This window comes from Nycticebus coucang, chromosome 10, assembly GCF_027406575.1.
Source record: "Nycticebus coucang isolate mNycCou1 chromosome 10, mNycCou1.pri, whole genome shotgun sequence".
NCBI lineage: Eukaryota > Metazoa > Chordata > Mammalia > Primates > Lorisidae > Nycticebus > Nycticebus coucang.
In genome coordinates, this window is record NC_069789.1 from 50,537,850 (window position 1) to 50,559,190 (window position 21,341).

General features: G+C 47.7%; 1 protein-coding gene across 1 annotated transcript in view; it reads left to right on the forward strand.

The window, feature by feature from the left end:
• Positions 1 to 14,400, forward strand: part of RD3 (RD3 regulator of GUCY2D) — a 56,327-nt gene extending 41,927 nt beyond the window's left edge. The window contains exons 2-3 of the mRNA XM_053608126.1: positions 11,385 to 11,867; positions 13,612 to 14,400. Coding sequence (XP_053464101.1) covers positions 11,572 to 11,867; positions 13,612 to 13,903 — 588 coding nt within the window. The 5' untranslated portion in view covers positions 11,385 to 11,571 and the 3' untranslated portion in view covers positions 13,904 to 14,400. The remainder of the gene's footprint in view (positions 1 to 11,384; positions 11,868 to 13,611) is intronic.
• Positions 14,401 to 21,341: the final 6,941 nt, after the last annotated feature.

The window sequence follows — 21,341 nt, forward strand, 5'->3', positions numbered from 1 at the left end:
TCGTTGCCAGGTCAGCCACTCCCTCTACAGATAATGCCAGCTCCAGGAAAGAGGCTTAGGTGCGTCTCCACAGCAACTGCAGCTCAGGAGCTGGCCCGCCTCACCGTTCATCTGGGAAACTGTGGCTTCAGCCTCCTGGGACACACACACTCTCCAAACACTGGCTCAGGCGAGGTCCCTCCGGTCAGTGAGGCTTTCACTGCGCAAAACTTCTCAGAGACAGAAAGAGACAGAAAGGGGAGAAGCATGAGGTGTCAGCCAGAAACAGAAGAGAAAAGGAGGAAGACGTCCAGGGTGGAACCTGCCCTCCTCACCCTTCCCTCCCATGGCTGTTGAACTTTCTCTTCTTCCTGGAAAAGATCCAGATATTCTCTTCACGCAGACGAGAGTGCAGGAGCCTGCTGCAACCTTGCGCCTCAGCAGAGGCTGACCTCAGAAAGCCAGGTAAGAAGTCCATGTCCCCAGAACTCCTCCCCTGCGGCCTAGGATGGCCGCACCTGTAGAAGTTAGAGCTGAGGCCAGGAGCTGGGAGGGGTGGCCTTGGGAGGCCCTGCAGAATCCTCCCGGCCAATGCCTGGTCCTTGCTTTATAAACTTGTGGGAAGCCATAGCTTTGGAGCCAGTAAACCTCTTAGCAAGAACCCAGCTCTAGCAGTTTCTCTTTAGCTTTTACAGAGAGGACACAGTGGGGAGAAGAAAGGTAAAATCCCAATCAGAGATGCTTGTATGGATTTGAGAACTGTGATTTCGGCACCTACTAAGTCCATAGCACAGAGTCGGGCTCCAGAGATGCAGCAGTGCCCCAGACACGTGGATGACATGTGGGCCTTAGGTCCCTTGACCACAAGCAGCCTGTGAGTCCCTGGTAATACACCCAGGAGAGCAAAGCTGGGCAGAGTGGTGCAGGGTGGAGCTCCAAGGAAAAGACAAGGGTTGGAAGGGGAGTCCAGGCTGTCCCCGTGGGGGCCTGGTAGAGGTTCTTGGGGATTAGCCCCATCCAGTTAGGGTCAGTTGGACCTGTGCACTCACTCCCCCGGGTGCACCTCTGCCTCAGTTTGAGAACTGGCTGCCGTTTATTCATTCAGGAACCACTTATCAAGTACCTACTGTGTGCCAGCAGAGTCAAGAAACACAGCTCTTACTCTCATGGAGTTCATAACTGTGTCTGCGAGAGACATGTACAACCCAAAAAGGGGAAACGTGTTTGTTACAGATGCTGTGGTGACAGGCCCTTCTGCCAGGCCCTGGTGGCCTCAGAGATCACCACTCTCTCAGTGAGGCCCAGTGAAGGGAAGGCTGCGTGGTGGGTCCTGAGAGATGAGCAGATGTTTGTCAGGTGGCTGGAGTACCCACAGGTCAGTCCTGGTGAGACATGGTCTGGTGGGTTACAAGTTTTCTGTGACATTAAGGAGAAATAAGGTCAATTTGCAATCTGTGATGTTGGCCTTGGGTCTCAGCGAAAACAGGGCTGGAAGGAAGATTGGTCAGAGAGAGGGGCACTACTCCCTGTACCTACTCGGAGGTTTCTGCCCAGCCAGCTGGCCTGCTCAGTGAAGCAGGTGGGACTCTGGGACAGCCAGGCATGGAGTCCACTCTATGCCCTGGGGTCTACTCTGCCCAGGGTCCCTGGCCTACAGGTACCCAACTCACCTTCAAGGTGGAGGAGCCTGGGCTGGGGGCCCTGCACATGGCTTCCTTTGCACTGAGAAACTAGCATTCCTAGACCAAGGGACTGCACCATCCTGGCTGGCTGGTGGCTGGCACAGGGCCTGAGCACTCACACTCACTTGGTGACCGAGGCTGTCACCCCTCCTGCAGGGAGGCCAGACCTTGCTTCCAACTCCAAGCAAGGCCCCCCTTATTCACACCACTGAGACATCCCTAGTTCCCCTGTGATTGCTAACTGCCTGGAACCAGAGAGGACTCTCACCCGCCCGCCCGTGAGGCCTGGGGGAGGTGTTTCAGGCATAGCTAACGAGCTACAGCTGGCAGTTATGTCGCCTAGGGAGCAACGGAAAAGACATTAACCTCGGGGATGTTCAAAAATAGGCTGAAGGAGCGGCTCAGAGAGCATGGGAGGTGGAGGGGGTAATGAAGGGGAAAGGGGAGAGGAAGGCGAAGATAGGAGAATGGAAGATAAAGGGCTTGGGTGAGTGATGCCAAGGGCAGAGCAGACTGTGAAGTGTTCCTGCTGCTCTCTGGATGAGCCCACGGCTGCATTGCCTGAGCTTTCCTGGAAACAAGGGCTCAGCTCTCCCCTCCCCATGACCAGAAGCCAGGAACAGGTCTGGGGTCAAACCTATACCCATCCAGGATGGCCTTTATCTTTTCTGTCCTGGACCCCTTTGGGAGTTTATGAAGCCTGTGAGTACATTATCAGAGAAAAATGCTTCCAAATGCATAAAATTAAGTTCATTGGATTACAAAGGAAACCAGCTCTATTGAAATACAGCTATCAAAATGTTTTTTTAAAAACAATTTGTCATATAGTAATGTGCACCTCTATCAACAGGTAAAGTAATGGAATTTAGTGGCAGGTCTAATAAATGCTATGATTTCGTAGTCATGATGAGGTTACCTGATATTTCAAGAATACCAACTTTAAAGTGTTATGAAAACATCTGTGATCTCTGCTGGAGATAAAGTTACAGGTGCTACTGACTATTGTGGTCCCTGTCCTCAGTCATAATTAAAGGAAATACTACATCTCATTTAAAGGTTAGTAGCAATAAAGATGATTTTTTTCCCCATTCAGTTCATAAACTTTGAATTTTCCTTAGGACCCCAGGCTAAGAAACCCTGAGTTAAGTGATAATGACAGCCCCAGATCTAGGTGTACCAGCTCCTTGTTCGTTTATAAAGCACTTCCACAGATATTGCCTTATTTGATTTTCACAGTAACCGCCTGAAGTAGGCATTCTTATTATCCCCTTATAGGTGGAGAAACTGAGGCTCAGAGCCACAAAGGCAGCATATGATAGGGAGGGGAAGGGAATTTGGGGTTTCTCTGCTGAAGCCTGAACAGTCTCAACACCAGCCGGAGCTGGCTGGCAAGCAAGAAAGAATGGGGCATAGCCAGTCCTCCAAGCATGCCGGGTCCTGGCTCAATCTCCAGATTTAGGTAGTGGGGGTGGTGAGTGGGGAGAGAGCCTGGACAGATGGAAGTGGGGAGCAAGAATAGAAGGCTGTCATGGGACAGCAGCACCTCATCCCCATCTCAGCTCCCGGTGGAGGAGAGAGAGATGGGCCCAAGTTCTTACAGAGGACCACAAGTGTGGAGGGGCCTTAACAATCACAGGGCCCTCAGCCCCTCCTCCCAGCTGGCTTTCATGTCTTCTAACTTATTGTGTCACTCGATTTGGTCAGCGTTTCAGGCAGGGACATCAGGCAGGGACAAGGCGGCATTCATTCTCTCCAGGCTCTCTGAATTCTTTAGCCATGAATTCACCCATTTGTGTCATAAGAATTCCGAACCCTGGTCACTGCACAGGATTTTATAGTTTACCAATTGTCTTCATGTACTTTCTTTGATTTGTGCCTCACAGGAACCCCACAGAGTGGGCATATTAACCCCATTTTATAAATGCAGAGAGCAAGGCCTAGCTGGTTAATGATCTTGACCCAAAGTAGTGCAGCTAGTGCTCAGCAGGGGCTTCTGGGCATGCCCTCACTGATTGTCCCCACCCCCGCTTGGAGCTCCCCCACCCCACCCCACCCACCTACACACACACTCTCCGTGCTCAGAAGGGCTGTGCCCTGCAGTTCCCCAGTTGCTGTTTTCCCCTCTCTCTCCCATGCACGCTACTTGAGGGAGCCTCAGCCCCTGGCTCGGGGACCAGCACATCACAGACACTCCCCTGTGTCTGAGTCTCAAATGAGTGGGTGAGCAGGTGAGAACTCAGGCCCTGGTTTCAGTCTCCAGACCCCAGGCCTGGCTGGCACAGCCCACCCCGCTGTGCGTGGCCCCGAAGCCCAGGCCACAGCAACAGAAATGAGTAGCACAGAAGCTGGGGGCAGAGGTACTGGGGAACAATGTAAGCCCACCACACGGAATGAATTGGAAGGCTTCCAGCAAAAAGTGGGTTTTGAGCTAGATTTTTTCCAACTTTGAAATTACAAATATGTGCAAACCCATAAACACCCCCTAGATACACCAAATGTTAATAGTTTGCCATCTTTTCCCTATGTGTTCATTTGTGTGTGTATACGTATTTATGTAACATTTGCCAAATTATTTGAATAAAAGTCAAATAGTTTGGCAAATGTTATGGCAGACATACATAAGTACGTCAGCATCACCTCCTAAGATGGGGCTAGGCCAGTATTCCTCTGTCCTTAATACAATTTTTATACTAAGATAATCAGTGATCATTCCCTAATATCCAGCTTATAGTCCAATTTCCCATCCGTCTTAATTTTTTTAAACAAGGATCTTATTAATGTTCATGCATTCGATGCAGATTGTTAGTGCCATTGACTGAGTGGGAAGCAGGCTTTCTTCACGGGAAGGCTCTGAGGTCACCACAGTGCTGCCATTGGCTGGATGGCCAGCTGGAGGGTGAGGGGCCTTGGAGCTTGCATTGAGGAGTTGGTTCTATTAATGCAAGGAGGGGCAGAGCCCAAACTGTCTGAAACACCCAGGGGAGGTCACTCTAGCTGTTGTTGAATGGACCATGCCCCAGCTCCACATTCTTCCCTGGCCGCGGCTATGGGTCAGGTCCTGGGATGCCCTGGGATAAGGTAGCCTCCTCTGGAATCTGTCTGGCCTGCCACCTGCCTCTCTGTCCCTGTTCTTCCTTGCTGCCTTCCACCTTCTCTTCCCCTCCCTCCTCTGCCCTTAAGAACTTAATCAGACCAGCCCAAGAGCCTCCTGGGACAACAGCTGGTCCCCGGGATAGAAATAGCTCCAACAAAAACCCTGTCTCTGCCAAAGCCTCCAGCACTGACCAAAGTTGAGGAGAGTATGGAGGGCAGGGATGAGAAAATTCAGAATGTCCTCCTCCTCCTGTGGGGCCCCACACCTGGGCCCAAGAGGCCTAGAGCCCACTCAGGTGGGACCACCCTACCCAGCTCCTGCCATCTGGCACAGGGTGAAGTGAGTGGCAAAGCACCTGACTCTAGAGGCCCCTCAGGTCAGGAGCAAAAAGCTTTAAACTCTGGGAAAAGGGACCACCACGAGCTGTGCCCCAGGCTATACTCTGCCTTTCTGCAGGCCTCACCTCACTTACAGCAAGGAGTCTGAGGCTTTGGGGACTGAGATCCGGAACTCCATAGCAGACAGTTGCCCACCCACTTCCCCACAGAAGCTGCCCCTTCTGCGGGCCTACTCTCCTGGGGGCGGACAGCATGACTAGCATGAACAAGCCTGGATTGGAAGGTGGCAAACAGACAGTTGTTTGTGGGGTGTGGGTGGGCCTTGGGTATGAAGGCTGGGTGGGGCATCCCTGTGCATGTTTGCAAGGCTCCTTGCAGTGTGAGATGTCGCTGGGAGTGGCGGCAGCAGGCCTGGCCCACACCGCCATGTGCCCGCGGGAGCTCAGGCCCTCCAAGTTGTTATAAAGGTTTATCAGACAGGGAAGGAACTAGAACATAGCTTATTTTGTTATCTTAATTCGTTATCTTAATGTTATATAAATACTTAGACGTATGTGTAAATATAAATGTCTATAATATATTTTTATAATTTATTTAAATATACATTTATACATGTATAAATATTTTTAAACATTTATTTTACATTAAATAATTTTTAAATAATTTTATAAAATTATAATTTGTAATTTTAATGATTTTTAATAATTTGCTTTTATAATTTATTTAAAATATACATTTACAAATGATATAGTAATTAGATAATAAATTATTTGAGAAATAACTATATCATATATAATAATTATATTAATTATATTATCTACTTAGGTTAATCTTATAACTACACTAAATTTATATTTATATAGTATTTATTAATATGTTATCTGTATCTACAGGTGTGACTATGCAGTGTGTGGGTGGGCCCTGTCGCTCAGGCCCCCAGTGCCCTGGCCAGGCGTTAACTGGCCATGGTGCAGAGATTCTAAAGTCAGTTTGCCCTGACAGCAAAAGTTGTCTTCAGTGTCTCCCATTTCTTCCCCCACATTTCTCCCAGTCACAGGAGGACCCTCTGTTGCCAAAGCACTCTCTTGCTATCTTTCAGCTAAACTACAAACCCAGATTAAGAAGAAAAAAGGTCCCTAAGGAGGGCAAAGCTTGACCCAAGGATGAGTTCCTCAAAACGAGTCTTAGGAAAGGTGAGAAAGTTGGGGGTGAGAAGGGGCTCCCTAGGTAGATTTTTAGTCCAGCTGTACATCTCTCTCTCTCTCTCTCTCACACACACACACACACACACACACACACACACTCCCCCAATGACTAAAGCACCACACAGCAATTCTATCTGTGTCTCTGGGATTAATCCAAATAATTTAGAAAATAAAGAACACTCCATTTATTTATGGATGTTTATTGAGCATCTGCTGTGGCTCAGACCTTGGGTTGGGTGCTGGGTGCTAGGTACTGAGAACTGGGCACTAAGCACTGAGATCTGGGTGCTAGGTGCTAGGTGTAGGTACTGAGAACTGGGTGCTGAGCACTGAGAGCTGGGTGCTGGGTACTGGGTAGGATAATGCACAGACCTGGTTTCTAACTCAGTCTAGAGAGGGAGAGAGGAGAGGGGTACACAAGCCACCACAGGACATCTGTGACTGAGCTGTGAGGGGCCAGCCAGAACTGGTGGAGGCACCACAACTGGTCGAGAGGGGCAGGGAATTCTCCTAAAGCAAAATGTAAGCTAAGAGCTGAGGCAGGATTTATTCAAGAATGGGGTGATTGGAAGTGTTTTAGATACGTGTATAAGCCTGAAAGAAAGCAAGAGAGAGCAGCACAATAGCCCAACAGGGTGTGGGGCAGAGGACTGCTGGGGGAGGGTTGGGGGAAGAGGAGGTTTGGTGAGAGACGCAGCTCAGGAAGTACCCAGGAGGGTACACACGGAAAGGGTCTGAGTTTAGTCTTGAGGGCAATCGGGAACCATTGAAAGGCGTAAGCATCACAGGATGATTTGAAGATAGATCTTGACAGGCCTTGGACACGTTCACTAATGAGGGCTCCACCCACCATTGCCACGAACAGCATAAATTGAGTCCATATTACAATTATTGTTTCAAAAACATTTGAAAGGAGTTTTATAACCAATTTGGAATTATTATTAATTTCAATTTTTCACATTTCTGTGTATATTTTGAAGCCACTAAAACACTGGGGCATGGGGCTCATGGATCCTTAAACGACAGCTCACAGATTCCCACTTGCCAGGCCAGGAGAGGCTTATGAGGGGAGTCGACCCAGAACTAGTTCTAGGTGGATATGGGTGGGCTTCACAGGCAGAGGGGGCGACACTGAGTGACATGTCTATGAAACAGCACAGAATATTCATTAGCCCTTGAAGGAATGGATAACCTATACGCATTTGCACTCTTCAGTGGTGTCAAATGAACACCTGAAATGCTACCATTCGCTCTTCTGGTGTTGAGCATTAACCTGACCCATGTACATTTAAAATCACAAACATTCCAGGAAAGGTAACACACTCAGTTGTGACACCGCCCTATGCCTGAGGTGACGAGATCCCATGGCCTTAGGCAGACGCTCCTGGGGTTCATGGTTCTCAGGACAGAACACGCGCCCACCCTCAGCATGTACACTTATTGCCCAATCTCATTACTCTGGGCACAAGAAGTCATTGAAGGCTGAGAAGAAAAGTTCCTAACTGCTCCCAACCCCAAGAGCAGGGTCTGATGGTCTGTGCTCATCTCCCATCCTCCCAGGAAGGGGTCCACGGTGTGCTCTGAGGCCTCTTGGTGGTGACAGGCTTAGGTTGAGTAGAGGATGAAAGTTTTCAGATTTCCCAATTATGATGGTTGCTAAGGGAATTGGTTCCAATCTCCATGGGTAAGTCAGAGGTTAAATTGTGGCATTCCAGAAGGCTGCTGCTACCCTGTTGTAATATTCCCCTTTGTTTTTGATTCTCCACCACTAGCAATTCTTTTCTCTTGGCAACCATTGGGGGTGCAGGGTGGTGGGAAGGCTCCCTAAAAAGTGTGTGTCCCCACCCCTCATGACCATGTTGTTGAGACTGCGTTTATGACATCTCTTTTCTGTGCATCTAGAGAGTGGAGGCAGGAAGAGGATCCCCAGTGCTTGGAAGGGGGAGCTCTGTGGTAGAGAGGGGGGAAAGGGTGTGTAAAGTGGAGGTCTGCCACCTTGAAGACCTGCTTCAGGCATTAGCTCAGAAACGTCCCTCCATTTCACTGTTGTCAGAGGCACAGACAGTGGGGCAGCTCTTTCCCCATTCACCCATTCATTCACTCATTCACCTAGTCCCTTTATCCTTCACCAAATCTGCATTGCACAGGCCTGTGTGGGAGCACAATGACGAGGTAGAGCCTCTGCTCTCACACCTGCTGCCCTGCTCAGCTGCCTACCCTGTGCCATGGCTGACTCCTACACCTAGGGCACTTTCTCCATCAGCCTCTTTTGGAAACCTTCAGCCCCGTCCCATCCACAAGCTTTCTCTGGTCTTTCATCATCTAGAGCAGTGTTTTTCAACCATTTTTTTATCTCATGGCACACTCGAACCTATAGTTAAACTTCTGTGGCATACTTAAATTATATTGAAAAACAAAAAAAAGAGTGAAAAAAAGAGAATATACTGTGCTTGGAAATTCTTATGAAAATAATTGAATTCATGATCTTTAAAATTTTTTGTGGCACACCTAAGATCCTCTCATGGCACATCAGGGTGCCATGGCAGACCGCTTGAAAATCACTGATCTTGGGATACTCTCTTCCCTCCTCCACCAGCAGGGACTCTAAGCTTCCCCATCGCAGTTACCTCCACCAGCAGGGACTCTAAGCTTCCCCATCGCAGTTACCTCCACCAGCAGTGACTGTAAGCTTCCCCATCGCAGTTACCTCCACCAGCAGGGACTCTAAGCTTCCCCATCGCAGTTACCTCCATCAGCAGTGACTCTAAGCTTCCCCATCGCAGTTACCTCCACCAGCAGTGACTCTAAGCTTCCCCATCGCAGTTACCTCCACCAGCAGTGACTCTAAGCTTCCCCATCGCAGTTACCTCCACCAGCAGGGACTCTAAGCTTCCCCATCGCAGTTACCTCCACCAGCAGTGACTCTAAGCTTCCCCATCGCAGTTACCTCCACCAGCAGTGACTGTAAGCTTCCCCATCGCAGTTACCTCCACCAGCAGGGACTCTAAGCTTCCCCATCGCAGTTACCTCCACCAGCAGGGACTCTAAGCTTCCCCATCGCAGTTACCTCCACCAGCAGGGACTCTAAGCTTCCCCATCACAGTTACCTCCACCAGCAGGGACTCTAAGCTTCCCCATCGCAGTTACCTCCACCAGCAGGGACTCTAAGCTTCCCCATCACAGTTACCTCCACCAGCAGGGACTCTAAGCTTCCCCATCGCAGTTACCTCCACCAGCAGGGACTCTAAGCTTCCCCATCGCAGTTACCTCCACCAGCAGTGACCCTAAGCTTCCCCATCGCAGTTACCTCCACCAGCAGGGACTCTAAGCTTCCCCATCGCAGTTACCTCCACCAGCAGAGACTCTAAGCTTCCCCATCGCAGTTACCTCCACCAGCAATAACCCTAAGCTTCCCCATCGCAGTTACCTCCACCAGCAGTGACTCTAAGCTTCCCCATCACAGTTACCTCCACCAGCAGTGACTCTAAGCTTCCCCATCACAGTTACCTCCACCAGCAGTGACTCTAAGCTTCCCCATCACAGTTACCTCCACCAGCAGTGACTCTAAGCTTCCCCATCACAGTTACCTCCACCAGCAGTGACCCTAAGCTTCCCCGTCGCAGTTACCTCCACCAGCAGGGACTCTAAGCTTCCCCATCGCAGTTACCTCCACCAGCAGAGACTCTAAGCTTCCCCATCGCAGTTACCTCCACTAGCAATGACCCTAAGCTTCCCCATCGCAGTTACCTCCACCAGCAGGGACTCTAAGCTTCCCCATCGCAGTTACCTCCACCAGCAGGAACTCTAAGCTTCCCCATCACAGTTACCTCCACCAGCAGTGACTCTAAGCTTCCCCATCACAGTTACCTCCACCAGCAGAGACTCTAAGCTTCCCCATCGCAGTTACCTCCACTAGCAATGACCCTAAGCTTCCCCATCGCAGTTACCTCCACCAGCAGGGACTCTAAGCTTCCCCATCGCAGTTACCTCCACCAGCAGGGACTCTAAGCTTCCCCATCACAGTTACCTCCACCAGCAGTGACTCTAAGCTTCCCCATCACAGTTACCTCCACCAGCAGAGACTCTAAGCTTCCCCATCGCAGTTACCTCCACCAGCAGGGACTCTAAGCTTCCCCATCGCAGTTACCTCCACCAGCAGTGACTCTAAGCTTCCCCATCGCAGTTACCTCCACCAGCAGGGACTCTAAGCTTCCCCATCACAGTTACCTCCACCAGCAGTGACTCTAAGCTTCCCCATCACAGTTACCTCCACCAGCAGGGACTCTAAGCTTCCCCATCACAGTTACCTCCACCAGCAGTGACTCTAAGCTTCCCCATCACAGTTACCTCCACCAGCAGGGACTCTAAGCTTCCCCATCGCAGTTACCTCCACCAGCAGTGACTGTAAGCTTCCCCATCGCAGTTACCTCCACCAGCAGTGACTCTAAGCTTCCCTATCGCAGTTACCTCCACCAGCAGTGACCCTAAGCTTCCCCATCACAGTTACCTCCACCAGCAATGACCCTAAGCTTCCTCCTCACAGTTACCTCTTCGCATTGGTGTCATGGCTTTTACACATCAAGTCTTACATCTCCTGGAGAGCAGGATCCCTGGCATGGTTTCACGTTTCTTTGCCCACATGGATGTGTGCACAGTGCTTGATTAATGCTTGCTGAATGAACGGTGATGAATGAATGACTGCGGGGCAGGTGAACTGGGCTTCTTCAGGATAATGTCAACCCCATAGTTGCCATAAGTTTCCTTCGGCAATAGGCTGAAGGCATTTAGAAACGTAGGGTGTTTTCCTGTTAGATTGACATAGGCTATACAGATCTGTTCTAAATGTGAGAGTGTGTGCATATTTTCCACTTAAATCACAGGCATAAGACTGTACTCAGCATCGGCTATACCCTCTGTGTTTCCTGCTGTGTTTGGAACTGTGGCACACTGATGTGCCCTGGGCTCAATCACAGGGATGCTTTAAGAATTGTTATAACCAGGAGAGTCTCTTACTTTTATGTTGTGCTTATAACATACCAAGTTGATTCACAACTGCTTCTCACAACAACCCCATCTTTTCTTACAGAATTAGAATGATTACTCAGAGAGGTTAAGTGACCTACCAGAGGCCACCCAGCTGTGAGGGCAGAGCAGGGCTTCTCACTTGAGTCCCTGCATTGCTCCCTCCTCCTTGAGCTTCCCAGTTCTCCACGCTATCTGACAGAGGGGCTCCAGAAAGACCCATCTGCTCTGTCTCAGCAGGGCCGGGAGCCATGTCCCTTATCCCCTGGCTCCGGTGGAATGAAGCCCCATCCCGTCTGTCCTCCCGGAGCCCAGCTGAGATGGTGCTGGAGACCCTCATGATGGAGCTGGCAGGGCAGATGCGAGAGGCTGAGAGACAGCAGCGGGAGCGCAGCAATGCGGTCAGGAAGGTGTGCACGGGCGTAGACTACAGCTGGCTGGCCAGCACTCCCCGGCCTACCTATGACCTCAGCCCTGGGGAGCGGCTGCAACTGGAAGATGTTTGTGCCAAGATCCACCCATCCTACTGTGGGCCTGCCATCCTCAGGTGAGCACGGGATGGGAACCCCTGCATGGCTGCAGGGTTCAGGGAGGGTAGCAGCCCTGGAGGTGCCTAAGGGGGGTGGGCAGATGACCTAGTTATCTGTTAGGAGGAGCAAGGGAGGAAAAGGAATCTGAAGGAGGCCACAGAATACCAGGCCAGGGGTAGGGATTCAGAGGGAGGCAGGAGGCAGCTCCTAGAAGAAAGTGAGTTTTGATGGGAGAAAATGCAAGGCCTCTGAGCTTTCTGTCCTCCCTCTGTATTTAACATAACTGGCTTCTCCTTTGTCAGGTATTTTTGATATCACCTTCTTAGAGAAGTCTTCCCAGTCAATATCTCTAACATTGGTTTCTTATGTATCCTGTTTTATATAGTTTTCACACTAATCTGCCAATGGGGTGGGGGTGGGGAGGGTGGGAGAGAAAGAGAATGGGGTGTGTGTGTGTGTGTGTGTGTGTGTGAAAAGGGTTCAGAATGGGACAATGAACATTTAGAGCTTGGGTATAACAATATTCCCAAATACAAATGTAGCCTTATAAATGTAAGCTGTGGCCTGTCTGGGTTGGAATGATATCGAAGTCAGAGGAGCATCTTCTACTCCAAATAATGAAGAGTAATTTCAAAGTAACTTAAGTTCTTCATCTGCCTTTCTCCTTGTAAAGAAGTACACACCCCCAATAAAATTTAAAAATTCCCTAGTCTCCCCAACTTTTCCCTCACCCATCACTTTAACCAGCACCTGCATCTATTGTACACATTTTCCTTGTCATTCTCTTTAAAAGCTCCTCTCCTTCAGCCCCAGCTACACTCCTTTGGTTTTGTAGTCTTTTTACCACCCCTCCCCTTTCCTCCCCCAGGAAGATAATCTTACCCTCTCCCATTTTTTTATGCTGCCCCATGGAAGCCTTCCAAAGCGCATCCTTTGCAGAAGCACCTGGGAACAGGGGTGGGGCTGAGTCCCAGGTGGTGCTGCTGATGAGGCAATCTGGGCTGGGAGGCCAAACTGGAAGTGAGGGATGGCTGGGAACACTGCAGGTCATGATCGTCCTGCCTCATTTCTGGTCTTAAGTCACTGATGAGAAGTTTGAGAAGTCCCAGCTCTCAGTCTGGTGGAGGGAACCGGGTATGACTTCCTAAAGTTAGTTCTTGAGCTCTAAGTAAAGACATTCTAGGCAGAGGAAAAGCTTGAGAGAGCACACAGGGACCCAGGAGAACCTGGGGCATGGAGCGGCACATGTGGTTGGAGTGCAGGGTCGTCTGGGAAGTAGCAGGGGACCCCTGAGCACGGCAAACAGCTCACCTCAACCAGAAAGTGACAGGCACTGTGGAAGGAATGTCACAGGGCAGTGGCATGATCGGACACCTGTCTCAGAGAGGTCACGCGGGCCAGTGGGTGGAGGGGGGGCGGGAGGAGCAGCCAGCAAGTCTTACATCAGGTAGGGCCATTGTGGGGGGTGGGAGGAGGGGGGTCCCCTTCATGCTCTGGCATGGACAGCCTTAGGTAAGTGTCAAGACCTTTACATACCGCACAAAAAGGTAGCTATTACCTCAGTTTACAGACTAGGAAGCTGAGGCTCACGAAGGCCGGACATGGCGGAGCTGGGATTTGAACTCAGGATTGCAGGGCGGAGTGGACGAAATGGGAGCTGAGCAGGTGGCCGCTGAGGCGCCCCGGGTGGGAGGTCGGCTCCGGGGTCGCTGCAGCCTCTGAGGGGCCCCGCCGCGCTCTCCCCCTCCCCCTCCCGTCCAGGTTCCGGCAGCTGCTGGCGGAGCAGGAGCCGGAGGTGCAGCAGGTGTCCCGGCTCTTCCGCTCGGTGCTGCAGGAAGTCCTGGAGAGGATGAAGCAGGAGGAGGAAGCCCACAAGCTGACTCGGCAGTGGAGCCTGCGGCCCCGCGGCAGCCTGACCACCTTCAAGACCCGCGCGCGCATCTCCCCGTTCGCCAGCGACATTCGGACCATCTCCGAGGACGTGGAGCGAGACGCACAGCTGCAGCCCCGGACCTGGAGCATGCCCGAGTTCCGGGCGCCCAAAACCGACTGACCCCGCACCTCCACCCCACTCCCCTGCTCAGGAGCTGAGCCACCAGCAGGAGGGCGTGATGGGCCGCAGGGTCCTGGAACCTCCCCCACACATCCCAAGACGCTGCTGTAAGATGGAGCAAACTCTTCCCCACCCCGGCCTCTTCCTCAGTCACAAAGTTGAGTTGGGGCGTGGAGCTGCATGGGTCCCTGTCCTCCTACAGGAGTCTCCCCGCCCTAACTGTCAGATTTAAGGTCTTAGCGGAAAGACCACAGCCCCAGCCCCAGCCCCATCTCCTGATTCTGCTTGGGAAGGGAAGAGTTGCCCTTCCTTTTGGAAGATCCGAGCTCTCGTCCTAACTCCAGGGATGTCCATTCACCCCTACGCCCTAGGTAATGGTAAGGGGCCTGTCAGACGGTATTCACTCTGCTCACCGCAGCCTGGCAGGTTGGCACAGCTGGAAGGAACCAGAGAGACCAGTAGGTCCGCTCACTTCAGCTAGTCAATGAGGAAACCGAGTTTCCAAGAGGGACACACTTCTGCCTTAAATTTCAGCCATGTCCCCATGGGTAGTGAAATTATTCCTGCATAAACAGTCTCTGCCCCTGAGTCCTTGTATCCTGGGCTATGATGGGACAGATCCAAAGGTTTCATCTCTACCTACTTGTGGCCTAACTCATCAACTTCCTTGGCTTTAAGGTGAGGGTCTAAGCGGCTTTTCAAGAACAGTAGCTGGGGGAGGAGGCAGGATGCCTGTTACCCACCCCACAGGTCATCAGGTAAGAGCAGACAGTCCAGTGGCTCCTCCCAGACTTGCTGCTCTAAAGGCACACTTGCTCTCTAGCTTTCCCCAGGAAGTGATGCCCAAACCCTAACTGATCTTGAGGCACCTGAATGAAATGTTCTACAAGCGCTACTGACAGGCTTCACTGTCCTTTATTTTATGATATAGTTAGATCTTGATGCTGGGCATGTGGATCACCCATGGCAAGTCTGGATGGCCTCCCAGCACACTCTGGGGTTGACGTGAGGGACAGGGGGTTGGGTGGGGAAAGTGTCTCCCTGCAACTCCCAGTGCATGCTCAGAAAAGGCAAGTGGATCTTAATAGTCACCTAAATAAAATGCCAGGAGGAGATAAATCAACAGGGGAGAAATCCATGTATTTCCTGACCAACCTCAGTGGGGAAAAAAAATTTCTTTTTTAATGATCTGATTTTGGATTATTTTCACTCAAATCTGGACCAAGAATCACAATATCATGGAAAAACCTCTCACTAAAACTATCAAGATGGCTCGGCACCTGTGGCTCAAGCGGCTAAGGCACCAGCCACCTACACCTGAGCTGGCAGGTTCGCATCCAGACCGGGCCCACCAAAGAACAATGACGGCTCCAACCAAAAAATAGCTGGGCGTTGTGGCGGGTGCCTGTAGTCCCAGCTACTTGGGAGGCAGAGGCAGGAGAATCACTTGAGCCCAGGAGTTGGAGGTTGCTGTGAGCTGTGATGCCATAGCACTCTACCCAGGGTGACAGCTTGAGGCTCTGTCTCAAAAAAAAAAAACACAACAACAACAAAAATAAAACTATCAAGATGAGAGTGATCATCTTATTAATGTAATTTGTGAAAGTTGAGAATTACTTAAATTAGAATATACACCTTAAACATCTTACATATTTAAATATATTTAAAAAGTACATTTGGTTGCCAACTTTTGATGTAGGCCCAAGCTGTGTTCACTTTTTTATGATGTGTGTATGCTATCTCACAGGAGTTCTACATGTAAGTGTTATTGTTTTGCATGTACTTAAATTGTAACCATAAGAACAGGCATAAACAGGTTTTGGAATAAGCAGAAGCCAACCTTGGTAAGCAGACAACTCAGTTGGTAAGGGCAAAAGTGCTGGAGGAGAACTAGAAAAGGGCCTGCAAGCTGTGAGCTCTCTGGGTGCCCCCAGTATGGGTCAGCATGTATTTTAGAGGGAATGGATAACATGGAGAGAGGTTCAGAGGAGGCTGCGGGACAGAGTGTCTACTATTTTCCTCCTTCTCTACCACCCCCTTACAGTCCCTCCTCTCCCCAAAGAAAAGGAAGGCCTTCAACGGAGTGTTCTTTTTTAAGTAAACTGCCCATCTATGAAAACCTTCCTGCCAACCTCAGTGGTGACAGGGAGAACTCACAACCTCCTCTGACAATGGTTGTTATAGTGCAACTGACCCAGCTGCTGGCACTCAAATTCAGGAAGGTCCAGACGTTATCCTCTGAATTCAGGTTGTTAAAGAGACTAATGATGTCTGCTTCCATTTCTAAGTTTAAAAACTCAATAACCACAAATAAAAGAACAAAAGAGCGTGAGAGCCTCCTTGTGAGTATCTGAGGAGTGGCTGGAGGCATCTGGAGGGCAGGAGTAGCGCATGCTTAACTTGTTTACATGCAACACCACTAGTCACCAGAGGGAGCTGGGGCGCTTTGCATTTGACTGCATTTTTTTTTTTTTTTACTTTATTGGTCTTTTATTTTAACTTGCTAATTATGAAAATTTTAGAACACACAAAAAAGAGTAGAAAGAAGAATGTTAAGAAGCCTCATATACCCATAACCAACATTTAATAGGCAACTATTATTTCACCGTATTTACTTCATTTTTTGGTGAAGTATATTAAGATAAATTCCAGACACCATACATTATACCCCTTAAGTATGCACTCCACAGGAATAAGACATTTTTCTACATAAGTATACTACCACTATCACTCCTTTTTTTTTTTTTGGAATTATGAAAACATTTAATTAATTGTAAAAGAAAAGAACAGAGGAAACAAAGAACAGAACAAATAGAAAAAACCAGGAAGTTGGCAGATTTAGATTTTAATTCACCCTATCAATAATACATAAAAATAGTGTAAACTTGCCAAATTGAAAGAGTGTCATACAAGTTTTTTAAAAACAAGACCCAACTGCATGTTGACTACTAGAAGCTACTCTCTTTAAATATAAAGATATACTTTGTATATGTATTAGCCTGTCTAGCAAAAGTAAAAGATTACAAAAACACGTGCAATGAAAACACTTAATAAACAAAGCTGGAATCATTAAATTAAAAATATCAGGGCGGCACCTGTGGCTCAGTCGGTAAGGCGCTGGCCCCATATACCGAGGGTGGCGGGTTCAAACCCGGCCCCGGCTGAACTGCAACCAAAAAATAGCTGAGCGTTGTGGCAGGCGCCTGTAGTCCCAGCTACTCGGGAGGCTGAGGCAAGAGAATCGCTTAAGCCCAGGAGTTGGAGGTTGCTGTGAGCTGTGTGATGCCACGGCACTCTACTGAGGGCCATAAAGTGAAACTCTGTCTCTACAAATAAAAAAAAAAAAAAATCAGAAAAATAGACTTTAGAACAACTAATACCTGGGAAAAAGAAAGATGTGACATGATGATACAGGGGTCAACTCTACAAAAAGACATAATAACTATCAAGTGTACCCAGATCAAGTGGAATTATTTCGAAGTAGCCCTTCTTTTTCTATTGTCCATAAGATTTGGCATGATCTTTTTTTGAAATTATCTTTTACTTTTATTTATAAATATTAGTTGTCTATTTTTTGAGTCTTAAAAAAAAATAAGAATTTATCTGATGACTCCATACTGAATCTGAGTCAAAGCATTCTATCACTCCTTACCAAACCCAGCCCACATCCAAATTACCCTATTCCCACTAAACGATTCTTGTAATTTATTGCCTTGACTAAGGATCTAATCAAGCCACACACACTGAAAATAAAGTTGCAATTTGTTTTGTATTGGTTATAGGCTTGTATTTAATTCCACATCATTTAAAGACAGGATGTATATGGAATATTCATGTTGACATGCAATTAGTTAATGGCTACATACAAATCGTTCTGCAAGTTAGCCTAAAGATGCTCTTTACTCAGATTCTTGCTCTGGTCATTCGATTAAAATTCTTGCACAGCTGCAACCAAGATTCTCTCATACTTTGAAAAATAATTTCAAAAGTGATAGTGAAAGTGGGGTGCAGCGCCTCTCGCCTATAATCCCAGCACTTGGGAGGCCAAGATGGGTGGATTGCCAGAGCTCATGAGTTTGAGACCAGCCTGAGCTAGAGTGAGACCTCATCTCTAAAAATAGCCAGGCATGGTGCAGGTGCCTATAGTCCCAGCTACTTGGGAGGCTGAGGCAAGAGAATTATTTGAGCCGAAGAGTTTGAGGTTGCTGTGAGCTATGATGCCACAGCACTCTACCAAGGGTGACAAAGTGAAACTCTGTCTCAAAAAACAAACAAAAGTGATGGTGAGACTATACTTAATCTGACTTTTCATTTGATTAAAATACTTGTCATATTCATATGTTTTATTTTCTGAGACATGCTTGCAAATAGCAACCTAAAACCTCCTCCCTTTTTCTTGCCATTTAAAGTCAAAACACTAAAATTTATCAAAATACCTTAGGAGAAAATTCAAGAATACAAATAGTAGGCAATAAAATAAGTTTATGTATGTTTATGATGCCACCATTCACCATGTAAATTTTAGGCTATGCCTTAGTAATTTTTGTTACTACAAATTTATTTATCAACAAATCTTTTTTAGACAATTATTTCAAATTTATTTAACTTCTTGACTCATTTGTTAAAAAGGGAAATTGACATGTTTCCTTTTAAGAATATTATTACATTGGGGGCAAGACACGATTGTAAGAGGGACTTTATCTAACAAATGCAATCAGTGTAACCTGGTTTCTTGTACCCTCAATGAATCCCCAACAATAAAAAAAAATTATTACACATTGTATTAAATTATCATTGCAATATTTATATGGTGCTAATCTAAAAATAAAAACATTTACAAAAAATCATTTCTTTATCGGGCGGCGCCCGTAGCTCAGTGGGTAGGGTGCCGGCCACATACCCCGAGGCTGGCAGGTTTGAACCCAACCCCGGCCAGCTAAAAACAACAATGACAACTGCAACAAAAAAATAACCAGGCATTGTGGCAGGTGCCTATTGTCCCAGCTACTTGGGAGGCTGAGGCAGGAGAATTGCTTAAGCCCAGGAGTTTGAGGTTGCTGTGAGCTGTGATGCCATGACACTCTACCGAGGGCAACATAGTGAGACTCTGTCTCAAAAAAAAAAAAAAAAAATCATTTCTTTATCATAGTCAAGGAAAACAATGTTTCTTAAAGTTTCTAAAGAGTTTTTATATTATTAAAATAGGTGTTCACAAGCCAGCAGAGGTTGAGAAACGTTTCCTAGAACATTCTATTGCATTGCCCTCCAGTTGTGATTCCGTTGCTACATCAAATATAACATTCTCAAAGACCTGCAGTTAAACTTGTAAGTTTTCTAACCCTGTCTCCCCTTCCCAGCTAGGATCTGGTTTGGGAAAAATTATATTCCAGGAACGAGCTGTTCCTCTGAGCACTGCAGCTAACCGCTTAAAAGCCATTTCTGGTACCTGCTCAGGGCCATGAGCCCCTGCTAGGCCTTCACTAAGTGTCCAGGCTCTAGGACTCAGGGCAAGAAGAAATATAGCTGAGGTTAGCCTCTCCTTGGTAGAAAAGAAATCAAGACACTAGGCAAAGAAGCTGCTTCAAACTCTAAAAGGAAGTTCATGCAATGGACTATATTCTTTCTCCTCCCTTTTTCTCCCCTCCCTTCCTTTTTTCCTCCCTCTTTTCTTCCTCCTCCCAGTCTTTCCCCCTCTCTCTGTCTTTCCCTCTCCCTCTCTTTTCTCATTTCTTGGCTCTGCCTCCCTCTGTGTGTTGGTTAACTATTCTTTCAGTGTGGTCACATACTTCTCTGCAAATAGGAAAGATGGCTACCGTTCTCCAAGCTGACATGACCCCAGTGAGCACTCCCAACACTCCGATACTAATCCCAGAAAAACATCTTGTGGTAGAGCCTGGCTGGCTGTTTACCAAACCTGTTTCTTCATTCTCCTGAATTCATAACTAGATTGCATTCCTGGCCTTCTTTGCTTTAGGGGTAGCCATGTGACTGAATACGGCTGACGGGATGTGAGGAGATGTGAAAGGTTTCACTTCCAGCTTGGCACTATAAACCTTCCAAAAGTGATTCTTTATCCTCTTTCTGAACTTGCTGGCCGAATGCAGAGGACTCTGAGGCCCAAGAAGAGAGTGGAGACACAAGATGAAAGGAGCCTGGACCCCTGAATGACCACATGGAAGGCCACACTGGACTTATATGAATTACAGGTACACTTGTATTTGTTAAACTATTTGGGATTTACTTTGCAGATGCTGGAGTAATTGATCTGTAACCAACGCATACCTTAATTGCCCCTGGTTGGAATAGCTGTCACCCTTAGACCAATTACTGTTATCAGACAAAGAGGATTCAGCCACCTGTCTGTCCAGCCAGTATGCAGACACAAGGTGTAGGTCCAAACTAGCTCTATTATCAGAAGGCCAGCAATTCTGGAGAATAGTGAGAGTAGCCTCTCAATTCTGTTCTGCCTCAGTTACAATTCTAGTAGTTTTTGTAATGGGAATACAGGGAAATAGACCTAGAAAATTTTAACTTTATCTGATAGGAAGTAACATCAAAGTAGTCTTCATTCTGATAATGCAAAATGTTTAAACAACAGAAAGGTTATTTTCCATTAACAAAATATCCAAGAGAATCAGTAAAGAAAACATCCTATCATCAAAGTAACCTTTACCATATCACAACACCTATTGTCTCTGTGTGACTACTTCCTTAAGTCTCCTGAGTTAAACATCCTCACAATCACGGAGAAACCTTAACTAGATAATCACAGAAGGTGTGTGTGGAAGGCTGAGCAGACTTGGTCAGCTGTACTGCTTCAGCTTAGCTTCTCAGACCCCATTTTGCAGGCCACTTTTCCGGGTTCATTGCTATTGCTGGGGGATGAGGTACTATGAGTGACCCAGCCTAAATCATGAATCCATATGGGGAGCTGGGGAGATCAGATCTCAGCTCCATTTGGACTACATGAAGTGAAAGAGGGGTGCTATTGCTACAAGAAAGTAGAAGGGAAAACAGATGCCTGCCCTAAATCAGCTTCCAAAGCTCTGAATAAGAGAGCAAACTAAAATCCCAAGGTTCAAAAGATTTACTCTTTGAAAATTTGGATAGTTAAATATTAAGGTGGTTTTCCTTATTACTGTTGTAACATCATCTTATTTCTTTCAAATAATTTAATACTACCTTAATCTCATACCCTGATAGTCTACAGAAGCTTACACCCACCTTTACTCTTGCTTCAAGGACTATATATAAGGTTCCCATTGAAGTTTTTGCGGATGGGAAAACTAGAAAGTTACCTGACTGTCTGACTTTCTGTTGCCATCTCAATCTTCTGCTCAGATTACAAACATACACCAGAATAAATAAAACAATCACAGCTGCTCATTGTTCCTAATATGAAGTCAGTTCATCATTGTTACTGTCTGAGGAACTTCTC